The sequence below is a fragment of the Nicotiana sylvestris genome, chromosome 7 (assembly GCF_000393655.2).
Source record: "Nicotiana sylvestris chromosome 7, ASM39365v2, whole genome shotgun sequence".
Taxonomy (NCBI): domain Eukaryota; kingdom Viridiplantae; phylum Streptophyta; class Magnoliopsida; order Solanales; family Solanaceae; genus Nicotiana; species Nicotiana sylvestris.
Window position 1 is genome coordinate 90,992,843 of NC_091063.1, and position 27,912 is coordinate 91,020,754.

Consider the following 27,912-nt stretch of genomic DNA (forward strand, 5'->3'; position numbering starts at 1 on the left):
CAACACACATAAAGATAAATTGATACACTAAACACATACATTTAGTCACTACCGCCCATTATTCTGCCCCAACCACTTAGATTGTTCTAACAGCTTATTTTTTTCTTCTTCTACCTCTTTAAGTTTCGCTTTCAACTCCACAACCTCTTTTTTAAGTTGTTTTTCACGTTCTCACTGTTTTAAACACAAATCATTAAGATCGTTCAACAATCCTTTGTAGTATTCCTGATGACAAGGTTCATCAATCTATACCTCAAAATCGCAAATAGGTTCGCCGGGAACCTTAAAATACTTGTTCAAACATTCCCAGAAGCGGCGTCCAGTGCACCATTATCCCAACAACTTTGCATCTGACATTTTTTTCCGCACTTGCACCTTGGGACATAAATACGCTGAGACATTTTTCTGTTAAAAAAACTTGCTTTTCAAGGAAGATTTGCTATTAGTTATTTTTTAGCGAAGAAAATATGTAGAATGAGCTTGTCATTTATAGGCAAGACAACACACATAACGTAGTATTTAACTGCGCTATATATAGACATAACGTAATATTTAACCACGCTATGCCTTGCGTGTTAAATGTTCTGACGGGTACGAAACAGCTTTATGCCAGATCGACAAGACAACACACACATAACGTAGTATTTAACCGTGCTATATATAGACATAACGTAGTATTTACTCGCGCTATGCTTTGCGTGTTAAATGTTCTAACGGGTAAGAAACAACTTTATGTCAGTTGGGCAGCTTTTTCAGATCGACAAGACAACACATATTCATAAATTAATCAGATTTATGAAAGTTCAATGTTGTTTCCAGTTCTTCCGAATATATATTTTTTTATTATCATTGAAAAACTAAAATGGATAAATTCAACTCATAATTAACAAACATAATTTTATTTTATAAATCTTGAAACATAAACAAAACAACTAAATGTTACAACACAAACTCATTGATAGTTAGGCACAATAGAAAAACATCCACCCCGAGCTTGATTATTGTTGCTACCCAAAGGACATTTTCGTCGGTCGTGTCCTGTTTGCGAGCATATACCACATCTGCGCGCATAAATGGTATCACTAATATCCATTTGGTTCCGTATACGCGTTCTCTTCTTCACCTGTATTCGACACAAATAGGACTTGCTACACACCATTTTAAATAGTTCAGGTGGCCAATAATGTTCTGCACCCACTAACTGTAACTGCCCACTATATGTGTTTAGGTACTTCGCAACACTATATTGTTGATCAACATAGTTGGTTACACCTAAACCAACTTGTTGAAAGCACTTGATGGCATGTGAGCAAGGCATGTGGTAGATGGACCATTTCCCACAAGAGCATAACCTTGTAGATTCATTTACAGTATACACATTATTACCCCAATTTTCATAGATAACGGTGCGAACTTCAAAAATATTTCTTTTGTTATCATACTGCAAAAATAAATGCCAATGCGCTCGTCGTCTATATTTCTCAAATCTCTGCATCGACACTGGCATAAATTCAACACCTCTTTCCATCAATGACGTTGCAGCTACAGGCCTTTCAACAAACCTCTCCGCCATCTGGTTGAACGACATCCGCACCATGGCTGTGACAAGCAATCCTCTTGCGGACTTTAATAACTCGTTGAAAGACTGTAACACATTTGTAGTCAGAGTTCCCCATTATCTACCACCATCCGCATGTAAAGTCCACTTTCAGGGTTATGTCGCATTAACCAACGATAGTCTGCCTCGTCTTCTTGCCTGATATATTTCATGTGCCTCCGAAATATGTTGTTGGTGGTCTGTTGCAACCATCCACATCAAATCATGCAGATCCTTGTTGGGATGTGCCTTCTGGAAATTGGCTTTAAGGTGCCTAACACAGTAACGATGGTAGGCATAAGGTTCTTGCCATGTAGGCAGGTTCTCCACAGAACTTAAGATACCACCGTGCCGATCAGATATTAGACAAATACCAGAACGCTGTTTGACAACGTGCTCTTTCAAGTGGTTCAAAAACAACGTCCACGTCTCTTGGCTTTCATTGGCACAAATAGCAAAAGCTAGAGGAAATATCTATCCATTAGCATCTACTTCCATGGCTATCAACAACTTGATATCATACTTTCCATAGACATGAGTGTCGTCTATGGATATTACGGGCCGACAATACGAAAAACCATCAATTGTTGGTTTAAACGCCCAGAACATGTAATTGAATGTATATTCTGGTTTACCTGGAATCTACTCAAGCTTCCATTCAACAACCATCCCGGGGTTAAACTGCTGCAGTGCAGCTATGTACCTAGGCATATCTGCAAATGACTTATCCCAGTTACTATAGACTATTTCAAACGCTCGTTTGCGCCCGAGATATGCCTTTCTTTTAGTAATGGTATGGTCATGTTCCTGGTGGACTGCTGTAATGCACTATTTGATTTTATACCTTATGGACGCTTCGATGTGTGGAATAAGAAGAAGAGAAATCAAGTCAATATCCAAGTTAAAGTAATTCCCGTTGAATGTGTCCATTTCGCATGTGTGGGTGGGAATGTATTTACCCACTTTCCACAGACCTGTCTTCTTCTTGCTCGCACGCAACATCCAATGACATGGCCAAAACCACCTGCGACAAATAACCTTGTATACAACCGAACTTGACTCCCATATCGTCATCTTACGACACTCTTTTACGTTATGCATTTTACAAGCCCTGCTTAGGCGCGCTTTAACAGGAAAAAGCATGCCCTTTGCCAGCACCGTTGGTCTAGACTCATCCCACATTGCTGTCCGAATTTCATCAAAATCCCTTGTGAGAGCTTCCATATCCGGTATGCTTGGCAAGTTATCAAGGTAAGGAATCTCCCTTGAATGAAACGATACTTGGGACTCGTACACTCTTCGTCTAGGAGGGTGGAGCATACTCTCTCGTCAAATCATGTCCTTCCTTCTCATCCTCCTCATCACCATTCTCACGAAGAAAGAGTGTCTCGTCTCCAGATTCATCAGCATTGTTGTCGTAATCACTGTTCTCTTCCTCACTTTGTGCATCTGCCAGATCCCGATTTAATACGTCGTCTTCGGGCAATTGAGTGAGTACATTTGGTTCAACTTGCTCGTTTTCACTGCACAATCAACAAAATAATAAGATGCTGAATTTAATAAATACTTTCCATATAGCCGTATCACTTCACTTACAAGTCGTAATGTGATGAAATTCCATGATAGACATTTTCATTTCGGTGATGGATCCCGGATGGACCACCATGATCCAACACACCAAAACTATGCTTGGGTTCAAAATTTGTAAAATTTATATCCGGCATGTACCCCCTGTTAAATATATGAGCGTTAATACAAATTCAATACAACAAAAATGTACATCGTAACACAAAGGAAAATTAAAGCTTACCACTCGTCTTGTAAATTATGTAAAGCAAGCGGGGATAAGTTTAAATCAAGGAAAACTCTTTCATCCGGACCCTGTCTGGCAAAAACTCCTCCAGAATAGCCACTCGATGACTGGGGGTTATCCGGAACCTGTCCGCCAACCTCATTGTTTGGAACGTCTTCGACCTTGACGTACATATCCAACATATTTATTACAAAATATTTCCGGTATTCATCCGAAGTCCTCAGAAAATCCCTCAAAGTTTCATCATCATAGATGTTTAACTCCGAGTAAAAAGCAGCCCCTTGCAGAGTGACGGAATACGGATATATTTCGGTTACTTTAAGTATCACTGAACGTTTCCTCACACCCATTTTTTTGCATAACAACGATATCAATTTGTCGTACTCTATTGTAAGTAGTAATTTAACATGACCCCGTGGAGATAAACTATACCTCACAGAGTTATTCTCCATCACAATCTCCCCCCCCCCCCCCCCCAATATAATGAAACTCTTATTCTACGCTCTTCAGACATTACGAAAAAAATGCGTCAGAATTTAACAACAAGAAAAATTTGAACGGGAGTTAGAATTTTATGTGAACGAATTTTTCTAAAATCCTAACCACTTTATATAGGAAATGGCTAGCCCGAGATATGGAAATTTTTTGCCGTATAGCGTTCTTTAAATATATGTTATACACATTTAAATTATTGTATTTGTCAGTTCACTTATTGGTGGGTCCATATTCAGGGTATATCGTTTATTTTTGGGAGTTATATGTATAGCGTATGAATAAAAGACGCTATACCTTAACGGCAGACGTTACTGTTAATATATAGCGTCTTGTTTTTGCACGCTATATATAGAAATATTTTTTTTTTAAAACACCTGTTAAGGTAATTTGAGTCCAAAAAAGATTAATATTTAGGTTCCGGATTGTCTTCAATCTGGTTTAATATGAAAAAAAATTCAATAAAAAATTACAAAAGGAAATTAGTTACACTTACTTATTAGAAAAATATCTTATATTCGTCAGTTCCAACTCATTTATCACATTATGTCGACAACTCTATAAACCTACTCTATAATTTAAAAGGTGTTATAAATATATTATATTATGGATGTTCATTTAGTACTCCGTTGTAAATAAGCTTCTTGAAGAAGCTTATCTATATGGGACTCCACCGTAAATATGTTTATCTATTTAGTACTCTATTGGAAATAAGCTTCCTGAAGAAGCTTATCACTTCAATACTCAGTTATGGATAAACATTACCCCCGGTAGAAGATTATCCATACCGGGTATAATAAGTTTATCCTTTCAGTACCCAGTTATGGATAAACATTACCCCCGGTAGAAGATTATCCATATCGGGTATAATAAGCTTATCCTTTCAGTACTCCGTTATGGATAAACATTGCTCTCAGTAGAAGATTATCCATATCTGGTATAGTAGCAGCTTACACAACAACTTCCTTTCTTCTATAAATAGAAGAGATTTCAGTTCATTATGTATATCAGTTTGAATTCGAATAATATATCAGTTTCTCTCTATACTTGTCTTTACTTTACAGTCTTTATTTTATAACACGTTATCAGCACGAGACTCTGACATCTCGAGCAAATACTTTGAAAGTATTAGAGGTAAGAACTTTCTTTTCCTAAATAATGTCAAATCTTTCTAAACTTGAATTTGTAGCCCTGGATATATCGGGCAAAAGCTACATGTCTTGGGTGCTTGATGCTGAAATTCATCTTGATGCGATGGGTCTGGCAGACACCATCAAGGATAAAAATCAGGCATCAAACCAAGACCGTGCCAAAGCAATGATATTCCTACGCCATCACCTTGATGAGGGCCTGAAAATGGAATATCTCACTATTAAAGATCCAGTCATACTGTGGAATAATTTGAAAGATAGATATGACCACCTGAAGATGGTCGTTCTTCCACAGGCACGTTATGATTGGACTCATCTAAGGCTACAAGATTTTAAATCTATCAGTGAGTATAATTCTGCTATGTTCAGAATTATTTCCCAATTGAAATTATGTGGTGATAATATTACTGATCATGATATGTTGGAGAAAACTTTCACCACTTTTCATGCCTCGAATATGCTCCTGCAGCAGCAATATCGAGAGATGGGATTTAAAAAGTATTCTGAACTTATCTCACATCTTCTTATAGCAGAGCAACATAATGGGCTATTAATGAAAAATCATGAAAGCCGACCTATTGGTTCTTGTCCATTCCCTGAAGTGAATGAGACGAACTTCCACCAAGCTAAACGTGGAAGAGGTCGTGGCCCCAGTCGTGGTCATGGCCGTGGTCGGGGAAGAAACCCCAATCATGGTAATAATAATGCACCAAAGAAGCCTCCTCACCACCAGCAGTGGAAAAGGAAGGAACAAAAGCATGAAGCGGTGCAAGCGCCAAATGCAGAAAATGCATGCTATAGATGTGGAGGAAAAGGGCACTGGTCACGTACTTGTCGTACGCCAAAGCACCTGGTTGAGCTTTATCAAGCCTCCCTGAAGAAGACAGAGAAAAATGCTGAAGCAAATTTTATTTCTGAAGATAATTTAGACTTCATGCATTTGGATGTAGCTGATTACTTTGCACTCCCAGAAGGAGAAACAAGTCATGTAATCGGTAGTGAATCTGTAGAAATGTAAATATTTTAATTTTTGTTGTTTGTAATAGATAGTATGGTTATGTAATTGTTGTACATAAATAAAAGTTATGCTTTGATAATGATGTTTACTATAATATATTTTATTTATGTTATTTTGAAGAATATGGATAACCCTCAAATTATGTTTGGATCAAAGACAAATCATGAAGATATTTGTGTTATTGATAGTGGAACAACTCATGCCATATTCAACGATCAGAAATACTTTTCTTATTTGCATAAGGAAAAAGCAAATGTTTCAACAATTTCTGGTAATATAAGTTTGATTGAAGGCTCCGGAAGAGCCATAATATTTCTGTCTAAGGGAACAAAACTTATTATAGACAATGCATTGTTCTCCTCCAAGTCCCGAAGAAACTTGTTGAGTTTTATAGATATCCGCCGAAATGGGTATCATGTTGAGACAATAGATGAAATGAACAGGGAATATCTTTGTATTACAAAGAATATTTCTGGCCAGAAATGCATTGTAGAAAAGTTACCAACTTTATCTTCTGGCTTATACTATTCAAAAATTAGTACAATTGAAGCACACTCTATCGTAAACCAGAAGTTTACGGATTCAAATACTTTTGTGCTTTGGCATGGCCGTTTGGGCCATCCCGGATCAATAATGATGAGACGAATTACTGAAAATTCGAGTGGGCATCCATTAAAGAACTTGAAGATTCTTACAAATGACGAATTTTCTTGTGATGCTTGTTATCAAGGAAAAATGATCACTAGACCATCACCAATGAAGGTTGGTATTGAATCCTCTGCCTTTTTAGAGCGTATACATGAGGATATATGTGGACCTATTCACCCTCCAAGTGGGTTGTTTAGATATTTTATGGTCCTAATAGATGCATCTTCAAGATGGTCTCATGTGTGTCTACTATCATCTCGCAACCTGGCGTTTGCAAAGCTATTAGCCCAAATAATTCGATTAAGGGCACAATTCCCAGATTATCCTATAAAGGCTATTCGCCTTGATAATGCTGGAGAATTCTCATCTCAAGCTTTTGATGATTATTGTCTATCCGTTGGGATAAAAGTTGAACATCCTGTAGCTTATGTTCATACTCAAAATGGTCTTGCAGAGTCATTTATTAAACGCCTGCAATTGATAGCAAGACCACTACTTATGAAAATAAAATTGCCCACTACTGCTTGGGGCCATGCTATCTTGCATGCAGCATCACTTATCTGTCTCAGACCGATACATTATAATAAATATTCTCCGTCACAATTAGTTTTTGGTCATGAACCAAATATTGCCCAGCTACGAATTTTCGGATGTGCTATATATGTGTCAGTAGCACCACCACAATGTAGTAAGATGAGACCACAAAGAAGGATAGGAATATATGTTGGGTTTGAATCACCCTCTATTATTCGCTATCTTGAACCATTGACAGGAGATTTATTTACTGCTCGATTTGCAGATTGTCGGTTTGATGAAACAAATTTTCCACAATTAGGGGGAGAGAAAAAGGAAATCAAAAGAGAAATTGTGTGGAAAATTTCATCATTATCTCACTTTGATCCTCGTACCCCTATATGTAATCAGGAGGTCCAGAAGATCATCCATTTACAGAATATAGCAAATCAAATGCCAGACGCATTTACTGTTTGAAAAGGATAACTAAGTCACATATCCCAGCAGAGAATGTGCCTATCCGAATTGATGTCTCAGTAGGACCATCTACTAGCATAAGAAATAGTGAACCTAAAGCACGCCTGAAGAGTGGTAGGCCTTTGGGTTCTAAGGATCGAAATCCTCAAAAAAGAAAATCGACAAATGATCAAAACGATACTATGAAGGGATCTCCTAAAGAGACCCAAAATCTGATTAGTTCTGAGATTCCTGAAGAAATCAATGAACCCGAAGCTCATGTGAGTGAGGAACTTTTAATAAGTTCGATCGGTGATGGGATTAATTTAAATTGATCTGAAATAGTGGTGGATAATATTTTTGCATATAATGTTGCACTTAATATTATGCAAGATAGTGAGGATCTTGAACCTCGATCTGTCGAAGAATGTCGACAAAGATCTGATTGGCCAAAATGGCAAGAGGCAATTCAATCGGAATTGAAGTCACTTGCTAAAAGAGAGGTCTTTGGACCAGTAGTCCAAACACCTGCTGGTATAAAACCAGTTGGTCATAAATGGGTTTTTGTGCGAAAAAGGAATGATAAAAATGAAGTTGAAAGATACAAAGCTCGCCTTGTTGCACAAGGATTCTCACAACGACCTGGAGTCGATTTTGATGAAACATATTCACCTGTTATGGATGCCATAACATTTCGATATCTCATCAGTTTAGCACTACATGAAAAGCTTGAAATACATCTAATGGATGTAGTTACAGCTTATCTGTACGGTTCACTTGATAATGAAATTTATATGAAAATCCCTGAAGGATTTAAAATGCCTGAAGCAAAATCTCAGGAAATGTATTCAATCAGATTACAAAGATCTTTGTACGGTTTAAAGCAATCTGGGCGCATGTGGTATAATCGCCTTAGTGAATATTTGCTGAAAGAAGGTTACATAAATGATGTTATTTGTCCATGTATTTTTATAAAGAAAATGGCATCAGAATTTGTTATACTTGCTGTTTATGTTGATGACATAAATCTTGTTGGAACTCCAGAAGAGCTCCAAAAGGCAATTGAATATCTTAAGAAAGAATTTGAGATGAAAGATCTTGGAAAGACAAAACTTTGTCTTGGTCTGCAAATTGAACATTTAGCAGACGGGATCTTTATCCATCAATCTGCCTATACAGAAAGGGTCTTAAAACGCTTTTACATGGACAAAGCGCACCCATTGAGTACACCAATGGTTGTTCGATCACTTGAAGTGAATAAGGATTTGTTCCGACCTCCAGAAGAGGACGAGGAACTCCTTGGTCCCGAAGTACCCTATCTCAGTGCAATTGGTGCACTAATGTATCTTGCTAATGCTACAAGGCCTGACATAGCATTTTCTGTTAATTTACTAGCAAGATATAGTTCTTCTCCTACACGGAGACATTGGAACGGGATTAAGCATATATTGCGATATTTAAAGGGAACTCTTGATATGGGTTTGTTTTATGCTAACAAAGATAGTGCAGACCTTGTTGGTTATGCAGATGCAGGTTATTTATCTGATCCCCATAAAGCTCGATCTCAAACCGGCTACGTATTTACATATGGAGGTACTATCATATCATGGCGCTCCACAAAGCAATCTATTGTTGCTACTTCTTCAAATCACGCTGAGATAATAGCTATTCATGAAGCAAGTAGGGAATGCGTATGGTTGAGATCAATAATTCATTTTATTCGAGAAAAATGTGGTTTGGAATGTGAGAAAAGACCCACAATTTTATACGAAGACAATGCTGCATGCATAGCCCAATTGAAGGGAGGATTTATAAAAGGAGATAGAACGAAGCACATTTCACCAAAATTATTCTACACACACGATCTTCAGAAAAGTGGTGACATTGATGTGCAACAAATCCGTTCAAGTGATAATCCAGCAGATTTATTCACTAAATCCTTGCCAACTTCAACTTTTGAGAAGATGGTATACAAGATTGGAATGCGGAAACTCAAATATTTGAAACAAGGTTTTCATCAGGGGGAGTAAAATACGCGATGCACTCTTTTTCCCTTACTAAATTTTTTTCCCATGGGGTTTTCCTTATAAGGTTTTTAATGAGGCAACTAGCAATGCGTCTTACTAAATATGTGTACTCTTTTTCCTTCATTGGTTTTTTTCCCACGTGGTTTTTCCTAGTACGATTTTAATGAGGCACATTATCTTTTAATGAACATCAAAGGGGGAGTGTTATAAATATATTATATTATGGATGTTCATTTAGTACTCCGTTGTAAATATGGGACTCCACCGTAAATATGTTTATCTATTTAATACTCTATTGGAAATAAGCTTCCTGAAGAAGCTTATCACTTCAGTACTCAGTTATGGATAAATATTACCCCCGGTAGAAGATTATCCATACCGGGTATAATAAGCTTATCCTTTCAGTACCCAGTTATGGATAAACATTACCCCCGGTAGAAGATTATCCATATCGGGTATAATAAGTTTATCCTTTCAGTACTCCGTTATGGATAAACATTGCTCTCAATAGAAGATTATCCATATCTGGTATAGTAGCAGCTTACACAACAACTTCCTTTCTTCTATAAATAGAAGAGATTTCAGTTCATTATGTACATCAGTTTGAATTCGAATAATATATCAGTTTCTCTCTATACTTGTCTTTACTTTATAGTCTTTATTTTATAACAAAAGGAAAAATAAGTGAATTCATAAAAGAATCTTGGGAAAATGCATAAGTATCCCCTAACATATACTCGGATTCCCAACTACACACTTTTTCTTTGCGGGAATTCTATTACCCTCCTAAACTTATTTTAAATGTAATTATTTGCACCCTTAATGCTGACATGACAAAATGTGTGTATTTTACTCTCCCAAAGGAGAGTGAGAAGCAAGAAAAAATGATTTTCAGATTATTTTTTATTCTTTTTTACCATTTTTCTTACTTTTTTTCATTTTCCTTTTCCTTTTTCTTTGTATTTTTTCTTTTACTTTTTTTTTCCGTTTCTTCTCTAATTCCGGCGGATATTCATTCACCGACGACTTTGTCTAACCGTTTTTCTTTCATTTTTTCTTTTCACACACAAATTAAACTCTCAAAAAATATCTATTCGTAAGCAAAGCAAAATACACTCAAATTTGGGGGGAAAAATTCATCATCGGAAAACCTTCTCATGTCGGAAAAAAATGATGTATTGAAATTTTAACTGGAAAAAGTTTTCTCAGCTCATATTCGCTTTTATTTCTTTTGCTCTTCCTCCCACATATAAATTACACTTTCAAGAAAAATTTATATATATATAAAACAAAACAATCTTAGATTGGGATAAAAATCTATCGCCGGAAAAAATAATTCGTCGGAAAAATAGTGTTTGTGAAATTCCGACGACCACCATTTTATGTCGCCGGTGACCAAAATAAAAAGAAAGAGAATGAAATAATAATAAAAATGAGAATAATAAGAAATAAGAAAAAAGGATAAGAAAAAGAAGAAAGAATAAAAAAAAGTACTAAAAATACATGTGGGGCGCGTGTAACTCACCACTTGCCAAGAATGTGGTTGTCAGCGTTAAGGGTGCAAATAATTATATTTAAAATAAGCTTAGGGGGATAATAGGATTCCCGTAAAGAAAAAGTATGTAATTGGAAATCCGGGTATAAGTTAGGGGGGTACTTATGCATTTTCCCAAGAATCTTCAAAGACACTACAATTTGCTTAACTAATAATGACTACAGATTTTTTTTGCACTGAGTGCAATAAATCATTACGCAGGAAAAATGATTTTGGCTAAAATTTGAACTTGTACATTAACTAATTTGTCTATAACAACAAAAAATTCAGTGCAATAATTGGGTCCGGGCACATCACGGGCCAAACATAACTAGTAGATAGAATAAAGGGAAAATGGCCAGATATATCTATGTACTATTAAAAATTGTCCACATATATCCTCTGTTATACTATCGGTTTAAATTTACCCCTCCCGTTAATAAATTAATAAAAAATATCCTTATTTCTAAGGGTGCTCCACCATGGCAATCCAAATCCAAAATAACCTCACCATCTTCTTCCCCTTCCATTTCTTCTTCCCCCCTCATACCTTGAATTTACGAACTTGGAGAACCCCGGCTTTGTGGGGTTATTCCGACCTTAACCAAAGCGATGAAAGAGGTTAATAATCCTCCCTTGAAGTACATATTTGTAGATTAAATAACAGCCATTGAGAAAGTAGCAAACAAAAGTTTAGCCCATTTTATTCCAAAAAAAAATGAGCAATGTATTTAAGATAATTCTTTGTCATTCTGGAAAAAAATCAAATCTTAAGTAAATAAAGATTATTCTTCACCACTATGAAATGTAAATGGATATATAGTCATTACTGACCCGTTTTACTTCGTTCATTAACGATGAACAACAAAGATCTCTGATGTCGGTTTTGTTTGTTTAGAGAAATATATGTTCATATGTATTTGATTAAATAAAAGTAATGCAATGTGGCGTGGATTTCTATAGCTAAAGATTCAATGTTTTCTAACTACTTGGCCACTACATTCTCACAAAAAATAGCATATGAGAAATTTTTTGATATTAGCAATACCTCAATATAATGGGGTTTTGTGATTTATTCTTTTAAGTCTTTTGAAAATTATTTATCCGTATTAGATTCAGAGATTAACAGTAATTTTGTCAAGATTTAAAAGAAAAATATTTGGAACCTCCGTTTCAAGGTATGAGGGGGAAAGAAGAAATGGAAAGGGAAGGAGATAGTGAGGTGGCATGCCACGTAGCATCCACCTCACCCAAATGTCAGATCATGTAGGATTTGGATTGTCATGGTGGAGCACCGGTAGAAATAAGAGTATTTTTTATTTCTTTGCTAACGGAAGGGATAAATTTAGACGAAGGGGTCGTTTGGTAGGATGACTAGCTAAAATAATGCATGCATTAGATGTGTGTATTAATAATACCTTGTTTGATAGACATTTTGAACCTATGCATTAGTTATACAAGCATTAGTTATACATCCTATTTGGTATTATCATATGCATAACTAATGCATAGAAAATCATGGTATTAGCAATGCAATGGGTTTTAATGCATGCATTAGCTTAGTTAAAGATAAAATTATCCTTCAAAATTATGCTTGATTAAAATATGCTAGTTACTATAGTAATGCAGGTTTAAAATAATCCAAATAGTGAGAAATAAAATTATATCTCTACTAAATAAATAAATACTTGGCATATATTTTTTTTTATAAATAAATTTTAGTTATATATTACAATATAGGTAAACAATCAAATACTTTTTTTAAACTTTTTCATATAAAAATATTTCTCAACATATGTTTATTTTAAAAAGTTAGAGTGATGGACTGTTTTTGAGGGCATTTTTGTAAACAAGCAATTCTTTTAGAAATTGTGCAATACTTTAATACATCAAACCAAACAATAGATAAGAAATATGTCAGCATAACTAATACCAGCATTACTAATACACCCTATTCAGCATTATTCTTATGCACCCTACCAAACGACTCCTAATAGTACAACGGAGGACAAATATGGATAATTTTTAATAGTACACGAGTATATGGACCTTTTCCCTAGAATAAATGTAAAAAAGAAATCAAGTGTTATAAAATAAAGACTGTAAAGTAAAGACAAGTATAGGGAGAAACTGATATATTATTCGAACTCAAACTGATGTACATAATGAACTGAAATCTCTTCTATTTATAGAAGAAAGGAAGCTGCTCTGTAAGCTGCTACTATAAGCTGCTGTGTAAGCTGCTACTACAAGCTGCAGTGTAAGCTACTATAAGCTGCTGTGTAAGCTGCTACTACAAGCTGCTGTGTAAGCTGCTGTACCAGATATGGATAATCTTCTACTGAGAGCAATATTTATCCATAATGGAGTACTGAATGGATAAACTTATTATACCCGGTATGGATAATCTTCTACCGGGGGTAATGTTTATCCATAACTGGGTACTGAAAAGATAAGCCTATTATACCCGGTATGGATAAACTTCTACTGGGGGTAATGTTTATCCATAACCGGGTACCGAAGTGATAAGCTTCTTCAGGAAGCTTATTTCCAATATAGTACTAAATAGATAAACATATTTACGGTGGAGTCCCATATGGATAAGCTTCTTCAGGAAGCTTATTTACAACGGAGTACTAAATGAACATCCATAATATAATATATTTATAACACTCCCCCTTGGATGTTCATTAAAAGATAATGTGTCTCATTAAAACCTCACTAGGAAAAACCACGTGGGAAAAAAATTCTAGTGAAGGAAAAAGAGTACACATATTTAGTAATACGCATTGTTAGGTGCCTCATTAAAAACCTTATAAGGAAAACCCCATGGGAAAAAACCTTAGTAAGGGAAAAAGAGTGCATCGCGTATTTTACTCCCCCTGATGAAAACCTTGTTTCAAATATTTGAGTCTCCGCATTCCAATCTTGTATACCATCTTCTCAAAAGTTGAAGTTGGCAAAGATTTAGTGAATAAATCTGCTGGATTATCACTTGAACGGATTTGTTGCACATCAATGTCACCATTTTTCTGAAGATCGTGTGTGTAGAATAATTTTGGTGAAATGTGCTTCGTTCTATCTCCTTTTATAAATCCTCCCTTCAATTGGGCTATGCATGCAGCATTGTCTTCGTATAAAATTGTGGGTCTTTTCTCACATTCCAAACCACATTTTTCTCGAATAAAATGAATTATTGATCTCAACCATACGCATTCCCTACTTGCTTCATGAATAGCTATTATCTCAGCGTGATTTGAAGAAGTAGCAACAATAGATTGCTTTGTGGAGCGCCATGATATGATAGTACCTCCATATGTAAATACGTAGCCGGTTTGAGATCGAGCTTTATGGGGATCAGATAAATAACCTGCATCTGCATAACCAACAAGGTCTGCACTATCTTTGTTAGCATAAAACAAACCCATATCAAGAGTTCCCTTTAAATATCGCAATATATGCTTAATCCCGTTCCAATGTCTCCGTGTAGGAGAAGAACTATATCTTGCTAGTAAATTAACAGAAAATGCTATGTCAGGCCTTGTAGCATTAGCAAGATACATTAGTGCACCAATTGCACTGAGATAGGGTACTTCGGGACCAAGGAGTTCCTCGTCCTCTTCTGGAGGTCGGAACAAATCCTTATTCACTTCAAGTGATCGAACAACCATTGGTGTACTCAATGGGTGCGCTTTGTCCATGTAAAAGCGTTTTAAGACCCTTTCTGTATAGGCAGATTGATGGATAAAGATCCCGTCTGCTAAATGTTCAATTTGCAGACCAAGACAAAGTTTTGTCTTTCCAAGATCTTTCATCTCAAATTCTTTCTTAAGATATTCAATTGCCTTTTGGAGCTCTTCTGGAGTTCCAACAAGATTTATGTCATCAACATAAACAGCAAGTATAACAAATTCTGATGCCATTTTCTTTATAAAAATACATGGACAAATAACATCATTTATGTAACCTTCTTTCAGCAAATATTCACTAAGGCGATTATACCACATGCGCCCAGATTGCTTTAAACCGTACAAAGATCTTTGTAATCTGATTGAATACATTTCCTGAGATTTTGCTTCAGGCATTTTAAATCCTTCAGGAATTTTCATATAAATTTCATTATCAAGTGAACCGTACAGATAAGCTGTAACTACATCCATTAGATGTATTTCAAGCTTTTCATGTAGTGCTAAACTGATGAGATATCGAAATGTTATGGCATCCATAACAGGTGAATATGTTTCATCAAAATCGACTCCAGGTCGTTGTGAGAATCCTTGTGCAACAAGGCGAGCTTTGTATCTTTCAACTTCATTTTTATCATTCCTTTTTCGCACAAAAACCCATTTATGACCAACTGGTTTTATACCAGCAGGTGTTTGGACTACTGGTCCAAAGACCTCTCTTTTAGCAAGTGACTTCAATTCCGATTGAATTGCCTCTTGCCATTTTGGCCAATCAGATCTTTGTCGACATTCTTCGATAGATCGAGGTTCAAGATCCTCACTATCTTGCATAATATTAAGTGCAACATTATATGCAAAAATATTATCCACCACTATTTCAAATCGATTTAAATTAATCCCATCACCGTTCGAACTTATTAAAAGTTCCTCACTCACATGAGCTTCGGGTTCATTGATTTCTTCAGGAATCTCAGAACTAATCAGATTTTGGGTCTCTTCAGGAGATCCCTTCATAGTATCGTTTTGATCATTTGTCGATTTTCTTTTTCGAGGATTTCGATCCTTAGAACCCAAAGGCCTACCACGCTTCAGGCGTGCTTTAGGTTCACTAGCTCTCATGCTAGTAGATGGTCCTACTGGGACATCAATTCGGATAGGCACATTCTCTGCTGGGATATGTGACTTAGTTATCCTTTTCAAATCAGTAAATGCGTCTGGCATTTGATTTGCTATATTCTGTAAATGGATGATCTTCTGGACCTCCTGATTACATATAGGGGTACGGGGATCAAAGTGAGATAATGATGAAACTTTCCACACAATTTCTCTTTTGATTTCCTTTTTCTCTCCCCCTAATTGTGGGAAATTTGTTTCATCAAACCGACAATCTGCAAATCGAGCAGTAAATAAATCTCCTGTCAATGGTTCAAGATAGCGAATAATAGAGGGTGATTCAAACCCAACATATATTCATATCCTTCTCTGTGGTCCCATCTTACTACGTTGTGGTGGTGCTACTGGCACATATACAGCACATCCGAAAATTCGTAGATGGACAATATTTGGTTCATGACCAAAAACTAATTGTGACGGAGAATATTTATTATAATGTGTCGGTCTGAGATGGATAAGTGATGTTGCATGCAAGATAGCATGGCCCCAAACAGTAGTGGGCAATTTTGTTTTCATAAGTAGTGGTCTTGCTATCAATTGCAGGCGTTTAATAAATGACTCTGCAAGGCCATTTTGAGTATGAACATAAGCTACAGGATGTTCAACTTTTATCCCAACTGATAGACAATAATCATCAAAAGCTTGAGATGAGAATTCTCCAGCATTATCAAGGCGAATGGCCTTTATAGGATAATCTGGGAATTTTGCCCTTAATCGAATTATTTGGGCTAATAGCTTTGCAAACGCCAGGTTGCGAGATGATAGTAGGCACACATGAGACCATCTTGAAGATGCATCTATTAGGACCATAAAATATCTAAACAACCCACTTGGTGGGTGAATAGGTCCACATATATCCCCATGTATACGCTCTAAAAAGGCAGGGGATTCAATACCAACCTTCATCGGTGATGGTCTAGTGATCATTTTTCCTTGATAACAAGCATCACAAGAAAATTCGTCATTTGTAAGAATCTTCAAGTTCTTTAATGGATGCCCACTCGAATTTTCAGTAATTCGTCTCATCATTATTGATCCGGGATGGCCCAAACGGCCATGCCAAAGCACAACAAGTACGTGACCAGTGCCCTTTTCCTCCACATCTATAGCATGCATTTTCTACATTTGGCGCTTGCACCGCTTCATGCTTTTGTTCCTTCCTTTTCCACTGCTGGTGGTGAGGAGGCTTCTTTGGTGCATTATTATTACCATGATTGGGGTTTCTTCCCCGACCACGGCCATGACCACGACTGGGGCCACGACCTCTTCCACGTTTAGCTTGGTGGAAGTTCGTCTCATTCACTTCAGGGAATGGACAAGAACCAATAGGTCGACTTTCATGATTTTTCATTAATAGCCCATTATGTTGCTCTGCTATAAGAAGATGTGAGATAAGTTCAGAATACTTTTTAAATCCCATCTCTCGATATTGCTGCTGCAGGAGCATATTCGAGGCATGAAAAGTGGTGAAAGTTTTCTCCAACATATCATGATCAGTAATATTATCACCACATAATTTTAATTGGGAAATAATTCTGAACATAGCAGAATTATACTCACTGATAGATTTAAAATCTTGTAGCCTTAGATGAGTCCAATCATAACGTGCCTGTGGAAGAACGACCATCTTCAGGTGGTCATATCTATCTTTCAAATTATTCCACAGTATGACTGGATCTTTAATAGTGAGATATTCCATTTTCAGGCCCTCATCAAGGTGATGGCGTAGGAATATCATTGCTTTGGCACGGTCTTGGTTTGATGCCTGGTTTTTATCCTTGATGGTGTCTGCCAGACCCATCGCATCAAGATGAATTTCAGCATCAAGTACCCAAGACATGTAGCTTTTGCCCGATATATCCAGGGCTACAAATTCAAGTTTAGAAAGATTTGACATTATTTAGGAAAAGAAAGTTCTTACCTCAGATACTTTCAAAATATTTGCTCGAGATGGTAGAGCTTCGTGCTGATAACGTGTTATAAAATAAAGACTATAAAGTAAAGACAAGTATATAGAGAAACTGATATATTATTCGAATTCAAACTGATGTACATAATGAACTGAAATCTCTTCTATTTATAGAAGAAAGGAAGCTGCTCTGTAAGCTGCTACTACAAGCTGCTGTGTAAGCTGCTACTACAAGCTGCAGTGTAAGCTACTATAAGCTGCTGTGTAAGCTGCTACTACAAGCTGCTGTGTAAGCTGCTACAAGCTGCTGTGTAAGCTGCTGCTGTACCAGATATGGATAATCTTCTACTGAGAGCAATATTTATCCATAACGGAGTACTGAATGGATAAGCTTATTATACCCGGTATGGATAATCTTCTACCGGGGGTAATGTTTATCCATAACTGGGTACTGAAAAGATAAGCCTATTATACCCGGTATGGATAAACTTCTACTGGGGGTAATGTTTATCCATAACCGGGTACCGAAGTGATAAGCTTCTTCAGGAAGCTTATTTCCAATATAGTACTAAATAGATAAATATATTTACGATAGAGTCCCATATGGATAAACTTTTTCAGGAAGCTTATTTACAACGGAATACTAAATGAACATCCATAATATAATATATTTATAACATCAACTTTATATTGACCGAAATATAGGCGCCGGCACGTTGTTTCAACTGTTCAGAATGGCAAGCAGCTGACACGTGTCGGTTTCTTCTTACGTGGACCAATGAACTACCGAAAACAGATCGTTTCTTAACCCTCTCCTCTCGTCCACGAATTTTGATACCCCGAAAACCCCTAGAAGTTTTTAGGCCACAAATTTGATCTCATTGCACACTTGGCTTTCCACGTACTTATTAATATTTAAAAATACATTATATATCTTCGAGATAATTTCAAAGCAAACAAAAAGCTTCTTTCCTCTCTCCCTACATAGATCTGTGTTTCCTGAGAATCAAACTAGGGTTTTTGGAATTACAGTATTGATTTTCCGGCAAAGTTCGTTCTCGATATTTATTGGTTTTCCGGTGAGCTTTCCGACAGTAAAATTATCTTAGTTTTTTAATTTTCCTGTATTTTCAGTGTTTCCAGCTTGTGAATTGATTTGTTGCTGAAAAGAGTAGGAAAAGTTTTAATCTGGAAATTATTGTTTTGAATGTTTCTATGTGATACCTCTTTAACTGATGATTTCACTTAGTTGAACTCGATTTAGCACTTGATTGAGAAATGATAATTTTAGTATTGTTAGTGTAAAAGGAAATTTGGCTCGTATAACAAGTTCACAGTGTAAAAGAAATGATAATTTTTATGAAGATAATAAACGACTAATTACTGTATACTAGATTCTTTTGTTAGTCTTATTGTAATAATTTAGCTAGGTTTTTTGTCCATAATAAAGAGGCGTTCCTCTAATTAATAAATAAAAAACGGTAGCGTTACCACCTTCATATCCACGCCCCGTTACTACTCGTTAATTGAGTTAGCAAATACCAGTGATTTATGAACACCGTTTCCTCTTTTTCTTGTTAAGCTGATATTTGCTCATTTTTCTGCTTGTTCAACCGTCTTTTATATTATGTCTGCGTGTTTTTAAGATAATAGATACTGTGAAACTCACATTTATTCTTTTCCCTCCTGCCAAAAGAGAGACCAAATGAGAAAAACAGACCATTGTGTCTAGAATCTCATTATTAGTGGCAGTCTTGTATTCTAATATTGTAGATTTCTATCTTCATGTTATTCCTTTTGCCTTGTTTCTTTTGTTTTGTTCTCGTTATTGCTTGTTGCTACTGCTATTTTCACATTTTTCCTTGTGCCGAGGGTCTACTAGAAACAACCTCTCTACATTCACGGTAGGGGCAAGGTCTGCGTTCTATCTACCCTCCTCAGACACCACTTGTGGGACTATACTGGGTTGTTGTGTCTAGAATCTTCTTGATTTTCTCTCAATACAGTAAATTGTCTTTGCCAAATTGGTATGGAGGCCTAGTTAATATACTGTAATTTTTTTTTACTTTTTTTCTTTTTTTTTAAGAATAGGTTAATATACCGTAAAGTTGTCTTTCAGTAGCCGTGACTACTCATAATCTCTCAGGACTTACAGGCTAGACTTTTAGTATTTTCTAGATTGGCATCGATCATCATTCTACTTTCATCTGGCTTTTTCATTTTTCAAATTTAACTTTATTAATTTATTAATTTCTACTCTTGATGAACACATTTTGACAAATATTCTCTGCAGTTACTACAGCTAAAATTCTGGTATTACAGCTAGAAGCTAAAGATGGGGACAAGTTTTGCGATAGTGATAATCATATAGTGCAATATCCTATTGTGGATGTGTTTGTGAATTCCTTCCAAGAGTGATAACTGTGCAAGGAGGTGGTTTAATCAAGTACTGTGGGAAATTAATCTACAGTTAAATATTGTAATCAGTGATAGGAGCAAGAAGAAGTTCCTCCACTAAATAGTAGCAGCAGCATGATGTTAGAAGAGGACTTATGGGCGGACGCACGTGATTTTGTGTTGCCTAATACCTGTGGCAAAAGCTCATTGAATGTTGGGACATTGCATCATTGCTTCAAACGTAAAAACGTAGACTCCATTGACAGTGACTTCTGCCAAAATGGCCCCATTTTGGACAACAAGAAAGCTGCCATTGGGGAAAACTCTTGTAGCTTTCCACTTGGTCCCATTTCTCTGGTAGATGATGATCTGAGTTGTTTTGACAACAACCGGGTGGATAAAAACACTAATGATCTCTTGTATTATAACTGGTCTGAGATGGGGAACTTTGAGGATATTGACATGATGTTCAGGTAATTGTTTTCTTCATATTCAATGAGGTGAAGCTTTCAATTGTCCTATGTTTTTTTTCATGTTTAAAAGGAGGAATTCTATTCAAACTAGTACTCACTATTGTGATGTTCTCCCGCAGTTGTGATTCGACATTTGGACTTGGAGCCAGCAATGAGGATGACCTTGGTTGGTTTGCATCATCAGATACTATTGAAGGATCTGGAGATCGATTGAGGTCAGATATTCAGTGTCAAAACTCAACATCCAGTGCACTGAAAAAAAACGGCAGTCTTGAAGTTTCAAGAACGGAGGAAATGGGCAGTTCAATTAGTGATTCTGGCATTAAAAGTCAACCAGTTAGCTATAATGGAAATTTGTGGCCCTCACAGAAAGATGAATTGGCCAATCTGAGCCATCTGTCTTTTGTGAATGGATCAAGTAATTCAGATTGCAAACTAGTACCTCTAAAGAAAGTAAGTATAATTCTGTCTTGGTGTACTTCAAATTCTTCTCTCTTACTTTGAGTTCTGTGTTGAGTTACTTCTGAGGTGGGCGTTTGGAGAAAGTAGAATTTTCTGATAGACTCCAAGTTGAGATGTTGACTAACAGTTAACTGAGGATCAGCGGTAGTGTAATGGTAAATTTTGAAAGTGATGGTAGTTCCATGTTACATGATCTTTCTCTGCGTGCGCGCGTTTATGTAAAATGAGATCTCATAACCTTAGCATGGGCTCAATTCATCCTGAAAGTGCGGTACCAGTATTAATTTAAATTCTTCTTCCTAGGGTGTGGTAACTTGTTTTGAAAATTTATATCATTCTTCATTACTTAATTTCTGATACGTGGACTTTCTAATTGTATATTAGGTTGATTGTTGAGTCGTCTTATCAAAAAGAATTGGGTGCATTCATCTTGACTGCTGTTGCATAAAGATAGTCAACCATGATTCCCCCTCTTTTTATTAATTTTGCTTGTGTGGTTCTCCACAGAATAATATAAATAAGAAGCACGCAAATCACCAGAACCAATCGGAAGGAAAGAGAAAATGTGTTTATATAGAAAATGATGTTGCCTTGCGTAACATTGATGGCCTTTCAGAAGAGAGAAGACATTCTACTGAGGCCACTGGACCTAAAGGCAATTTGATATCATCGGGTATTCCTCAGCAAAATGAAGCTCATGAACATGAGACTGGTTACTTACATAGTGGCGTTTCTTACATGTCTGATTACAGTCGTTCAGATCAAATTGTCCATCACCCAACTTCATCGATTACCAAATCTGGAAATGATGGTTCCATGTCCCTTTCACCAAATCATCTGCAGTGTAGGCAGAGCTCTCCTGATCCTTCTTTTCAGATGGGTACTATCACAACAAGTGAAAAGGTGGAGGAGAAGCTACTTCATCATTCTGGAATTAAGTTTGAAAATAGCAGTGATCCTGAAGGCATTAGCACGAGAATTCCACCAGAATTAGGTTCCTCAATTATAGCAGAGAGCACTTCCATTAGTTCTGGGTTGGATGAAGTAGCAGAAGAAACTGCTGGATTTCATCAGCTTCAACATGTCACAGAACGGGTAAGCGGGATCTCTACAAAATTCACATGTGTTTCAGTCTTGTTTGGTGATGAATTTATTAATTGAGTTGGAAAAATAATTTAAAGTTACATGTCAAACAAGTCTTATTTTGTTGGTCCGAGTGTCCCTCTACGGAAGTAGCATGTGTTCAAACTTGTTTGATGCGAGTTCATTACTTTAAGCTGGAATATTTTATTTAACCTTACATGTCCAACCGACCTTAGATTTGATGGTTCGAATCTGAAGCAAATATATTTATTGTTCTAGGATCATATTATGTGCTAGAAATATTTTACATCTTGCTGTGGTTATGGATATAGTATATTATAGGCTTGCAGACTTATACACACTTATACATCAGGGTGGTCTTTTTGGGCATGTTACGGTTGGAGATCTACTAAAGCTAAACTGTTTCATTTCTCATCATCTAGTTGCACACGTATGTTGCTTCTTTATGGGGTATCACCTCAAAAGCTTTTGTTTTATTTTTTTGAAATTTTGTTTTTTGTTTGCTTGAATTATCCCAATCTGAATCCTCTCCCCTCTGGCTGCGGTGTAGCAGTTAGCAGTCCTGCTGAAAAATTGACTGATTCGCGGTATTTTCATTTTTATAAAGCTAATTATGTTTTACTTTGTTGGTTTAGTTGGATATAAGGACAAAGCTCTGCATAAGGGATAGCTTGTACCGGTTGGCTCGGAGTGCTGAACAAAGGCATAGAGATGCTAATGTCATTAATGACTCTGGAGATGATAGAGATACAAGCCAAGCATTGACTTGCAAAAGGACAAACAAGTATGAGTATTTCTTGAGCGCTAAGGGCCATTCTTCTCAAAACATCTCATAATCTTGACTCTCGTATTACAATTGTTTTAATGTGCATGCATAATATTTTCTCAGGATAGCGCGTGATCTTGGCTCTTGCATTGCACAAGTTCTAATGCATTAAGTACTACAAGCTTTCTGTGAGCAGCCAGTTAAATGTGTATTTTGGCATCAAGTTTGAGCTTAATTTAGCTTACCTCACAGATGCGAGGTCTTTTGTGTGAATACCTGAATAGTATCCCGAATTTAAAGTGGCATCTGTTTAGTAGTGTAAGTTCAGAACTCTGCTCAATTCCTTTTTATCCATTAGGGTTTCTCGTTGATCATTTATGCATTTTGCTAGAAAACAGAGTTTGTACCAGGTTTGCCATTGGCTGGTCACTCCTGGGCTTCTTCAGGACAATAGGCAGTATGTACAGTACTAAGTTTTGTGATTAAGGAGCCCGATAGTACAGAGTAGAACTGTTCAGGTTCTATTATAAACATTAAACTGTGCACAAAAATTTAGAGAAATAAGCAGGAAGGGTGGATTTTAAATTACCGTTTCTAGTTTCCAAAGATTGCACCCTATGGTTGATTAGTAGACAGTGCTCTCAAGTCTCCACTACCCCTCCCCAGCCTAAAATGACTGAAGCAGGGTTTTCTGTTCAAGAAGTTATTGCTTGGGAAAAAGAAAAGGATAGACGGTTAGAAAATCGAAAGCTTATCGATTGTTGAAATTAATATACACGTCGTTGTAATTACGAGTCTAGAATTGTTAAGTTTTTATTAAGATACTGCTGTATATTGGAAAAATATCACGTTTATAGTGCTTGACACCTTTAATAGGTATGTCTTGTATTTGTCAAATTATCAAGTTTCCAATATATCTCTAATCTTCCATCATTTTTTTTCAAAATTTGATCATTTTTCATTTCTCTCGAGGTAACTCGAGTGTCTTTCTAAATCCTTAGAATGCAGTTCCTGATCTTTTTTGTTCCCCCCCTTTTCTCGTTTCTGGTATCTTAAGAAACCTCATGTTCACAAGTTTAGCAAGGTATCTCAATGGACAGGATGGTACTGTAGGAGCATGTTTTTTTCTGCCAAATAATGTTGGTAGATCTCATTTGTGCTTGTTTGGTTGACCAAATCATAGTTTTATGCTCAATCTTACCAGGTGAAGGAATAGGACTGTTAGTTCATGTTAGTGACGATTGCGGAAATTAGACATTCCTCTTTTTCTTTGTTTTGGGTTTCAGAAAGAAAAGGGAGAGGTAGGTAGTCAAGTTAGTGAAAAACTAAGCCAACAAGTTAGGGGATCTTCATTTTTTCTGTTTGGCTGGGTGGGGGGAGGGGGAAGTGGGGAGGTTGAGGGTCAGTTGGCGGACATCATAGGTGAAATTTTCATAAAGCATTACATAATTACCATACGTAATTATAGTTTGTCTAATTACCGTTCTTAGCTACTGTTCAATTGTTACCGGCTTGTATCACTTGTATTCAGACGCTCAACGAATACAACATGTGTCAATTGTATTTGTTCGAATGTAACTTGTATCAACTGTATTTGTTCGCGCAACGAATGCAACCAAGGCGAAATACATGGGTACTTCTTGCATCTTCTTGATGCCTTTTTCTATAAAACTCATTACTTCATCGAAATACATTGGTGTATATAAAGAATACAATATGTATCGACTGTATTAATTCGCACAAACGACTATAACCAAGGCGAAATACAAAAATACAGAAAAATAGAATGCTCTTGTAGAGAGTCGAACTCAAGACCTCCGCTTACTAAACAGGTGCTCTAACCAATTGAGCTACGAGAGCTTGTTGTACTCTTGTTTCAGTTCAAAACGATTGATCTACCTGTATTTGTTATAAAATTCAAATATAGCTAATTGGTAATTTTCTGAAAGTAAAGCTACGAATGACAAATACAGTGTATATGTTTGTTGTGTCGCGTAATTTTTCCTAGATTCTATTCTATTCGCATAATTTTTCCTAGATTGTAATGGCTTGTATTGCAGGTGGCAAGGGTATATGGACATGGAAAGAGACACCAATTCTTTAGATCGATCTATTGCACATTTGCTCTTCCTCAGGTCTTCAGGCTCATCTGTAACACCTGCCCCTGATTCCTTGGCTTGAGGTCCTCTTCCACGGTAAGCTCTTCTAATATTAAACAACTTTCGTGTTTGACATTCTGGTGGATCAAACCTTATCATGATAAATCAATGAACAGATCCATGGTTCTCTGAGTTGCCAGCTGGTGATGTCTGAGAACTTGATTTGTCGTGGAGAAATGCAGCTAACGAGAGCAAAAAGTTGCCGATAACTGACCTTAAATACTTAAAAAAGCTTCAAGACCGATGGTGGTGTCTGCATTCAATCATTATGCTGGCCATGTATAGGGCCTATCAACATTTTACAAGGTATTTTACATGTTTTTTGATGTTTTATTGGAGATGTTTCCAGTCCATTTTGTTGCATCTCTTTGAATGAGCTTTCACAATCAGTTTCTTTTTATCTTCACTTTGCAATCCATCTTTGTGACTACCACTTTAACTCACAGGATCCATGCACAATAATCCATTCTTCTGTATGCAGATTTTGAACACCTAATTCCATCTGAGAACTGAGCATTTTCTATAATTCTGATATCTTCAAGCCTTGAATTAGTTCATTACATGCCTTTTCCTTTTTCTGGTGTGTAGGCAGTGCATTTATATAAATGGTTCCTCTTTTCTTTTTCTTTCTTTAAATTGGGGACGTGATTTTGCTTACATGAAAACAACAAACAGATTTAGACATTGTTTGCTGAAAATTGTTGAAGTATTTGAATTGACACATATTGCAACCTGCAAGCCAAATCCAAGGTTGCTTGTTTTTATCCTTCCTCTTCTATTGGTGGGCTTATATTAATTTCCACGTAGATAGTGAGCTCAGTAGCTGTTTAATCAGGATTCAGGAAGAAGATAATGTAGCTGGGGAAGCTGCTGAACATGCTTTATTGGTTCTAATAGGTGAATGTGTCATCCTAAAGATGAAGGTTTTTTTTTCTTTCTGCAGTGAAGAAGAGTATGAAGAGCGTATGAATGTACAAAGGACAATTGCCAACATATCAAAGAGTGACAGCATAGTGGAGTCTACCTAAACATTGGTTCTACGTGGAGAAATAAAGGGTTGAATATACTTGCCAACCGCGACTCAAACAATTTGTAAATTCCACTCAATTGATGGCTTAGAGTATACTATGTTGATGCACAGACTATTGCGCCTTAGCTCTCTCTCTCTCCCTCTCCCTCTCGAACAGTCTAGTGTTGGGATCTTGGGGGTTATAATTGGCCTATGAGAAACATTGTTAGTGTAAAATGATATTATCAATACATTTGCCTATATAACTTACACGGTAATTTTTATTTTGTGTATATGGCTATGTTTTGTCATTATATGAGAAAGAGAAACATTGTTGTAACATGTAAAAGAATTTATGTGATATGTAAATTCTTTTTACCTATTATCATTTACAATTGTTTTTAATTGATGTGTCTATGCCATGCCATCATATGAGATACATTTTTGTAATGTAATATTTATCTAGCAAAACTTACTCGATAAAATGTTTTCACTAGAAATTTATCGGATAGATAGGGGATGCGGTAACTTTTTACAATGAAAAAATAATTTACGGAATTTTATGAGTATACTGCATTAAATCCTAAGTTTAGGGACTAATTGAAATTCGCACGGCTAGCATCGCATAGTTAGCTTGGTATTTTGGCATTGTCTATTTGGTTTTTTATGTCGGTTGATGTGTTTTTCTAGCATTTTGATTTTCTGAGCAGTGTAAAAAAAGTTTATTAATTTTTAAGTGACAAAAAAGTTTAGTGATTTTGGTGCAGTAAACAAAAAATTTGATGACCGTTCGTGAATTACAATAAGACTTCTGCATAACACTCATTTCTTATTAGTTTTCCAGCCAGTGAATCAGGTTCCGTCAAAGAACAGCGGTAAATATTAGACAATCTTACGAGGCATTGGTTGACTCTCTCCATTTTCCAGTCGTATCTTTTATATCCCATTTCTATATATCCCATTTAGGGGGTGGGTCGGGTAGCAGGGGAGGTAGAGGGGGCAAGGGAGCCTATAGGTTGAGAATTGGGTCATGGAACATAGGTTCACTAACGAGTAAATCCATAGAGTTGGCGAAAATCCTGCAGAAGAGGAAGATTTATATAGCGTGTGTCCAGGAGACTAGGTGGGTCGGATCGAGGGCGAAAAACGTGGATGGGTATAAGTTGTGGTACTCTGGTGTCCTGAGGGGTAAGAATGGAGTGGGTATCCTGGTAAATAGCCATCTTAGAGAGTCCGTGGTAGAGGTCAGGCGGGTGAATGATAGACTAATGACTATTAAGTTGGTGGTGGGTGAGGGTACTTTAAATATCGTTAGCGCGTACGCACCGCAAACAGGCTTGGATGAGGATATTAAGAGGCGCTTTTGGGAGGGGTTGGATGAGATTGTTCGTAGTATACCGCCTTCTGAGAGGTTATTCATAGGAGGAGATTTCAATGATCATATTGGGTCATCTGCAGGTGGGTACACTGAGGTGCATGGCGGCTTTGGTTTCGGAGAGCGGAACGAAAGGGGAATTGCGCTGTT

General features: G+C 36.6%; 1 protein-coding gene across 2 annotated transcripts; it reads left to right on the forward strand.

The window, feature by feature from the left end:
- The first annotated feature begins 18,941 nt into the window (after positions 1 to 18,941).
- On the forward strand, positions 18,942 to 26,775 carry LOC104227993 (protein LNK1). 2 transcript variants are annotated; one of them, XM_009780375.2, is made up of 8 exons: positions 18,945 to 19,096; positions 20,311 to 20,887; positions 21,007 to 21,340; positions 21,857 to 22,444; positions 23,089 to 23,237; positions 25,280 to 25,414; positions 25,495 to 25,684; positions 26,322 to 26,775. In XM_009780375.2, exons 2-6 carry the CDS (start codon positions 20,550 to 20,552, stop codon positions 25,398 to 25,400), a joined length of 1,530 nt encoding a protein of 509 aa, XP_009778677.1. In that variant the 5' UTR covers positions 18,945 to 19,096; positions 20,311 to 20,549; the 3' UTR covers positions 25,401 to 25,414; positions 25,495 to 25,684; positions 26,322 to 26,775. The 2 variants fall into 2 exon arrangements, with proteins under 2 accessions (XP_070006803.1, XP_009778677.1); XM_070150702.1 differs by lacking the exons at positions 25,495 to 25,684; positions 26,322 to 26,775 and adding an exon at positions 23,343 to 23,537 and having other exon boundaries at positions 18,942 to 19,096; positions 25,280 to 25,370.
- The last annotated feature ends 1,137 nt before the right edge of the window (positions 26,776 to 27,912 follow it).

Excerpts from the sequence above, each read along its gene's own strand:
- LOC104227993 (XM_009780375.2), top strand. The coding sequence starts at position 20,550 with ATGATGTTAGAAGAGGACTTATGGGCGGACGCACGTGATTTTGTGTTG. Across the intron at positions 21,341-21,856 it reads AACTAGTACCTCTAAAGAAA|AATAATATAAATAAGAAGCA; the intron begins GTAAGTATAATT and ends GGTTCTCCACAG. Across the intron at positions 23,238-25,279 it reads ACTTGCAAAAGGACAAACAA|GTGGCAAGGGTATATGGACA; the intron begins GTATGAGTATTT and ends CTTGTATTGCAG.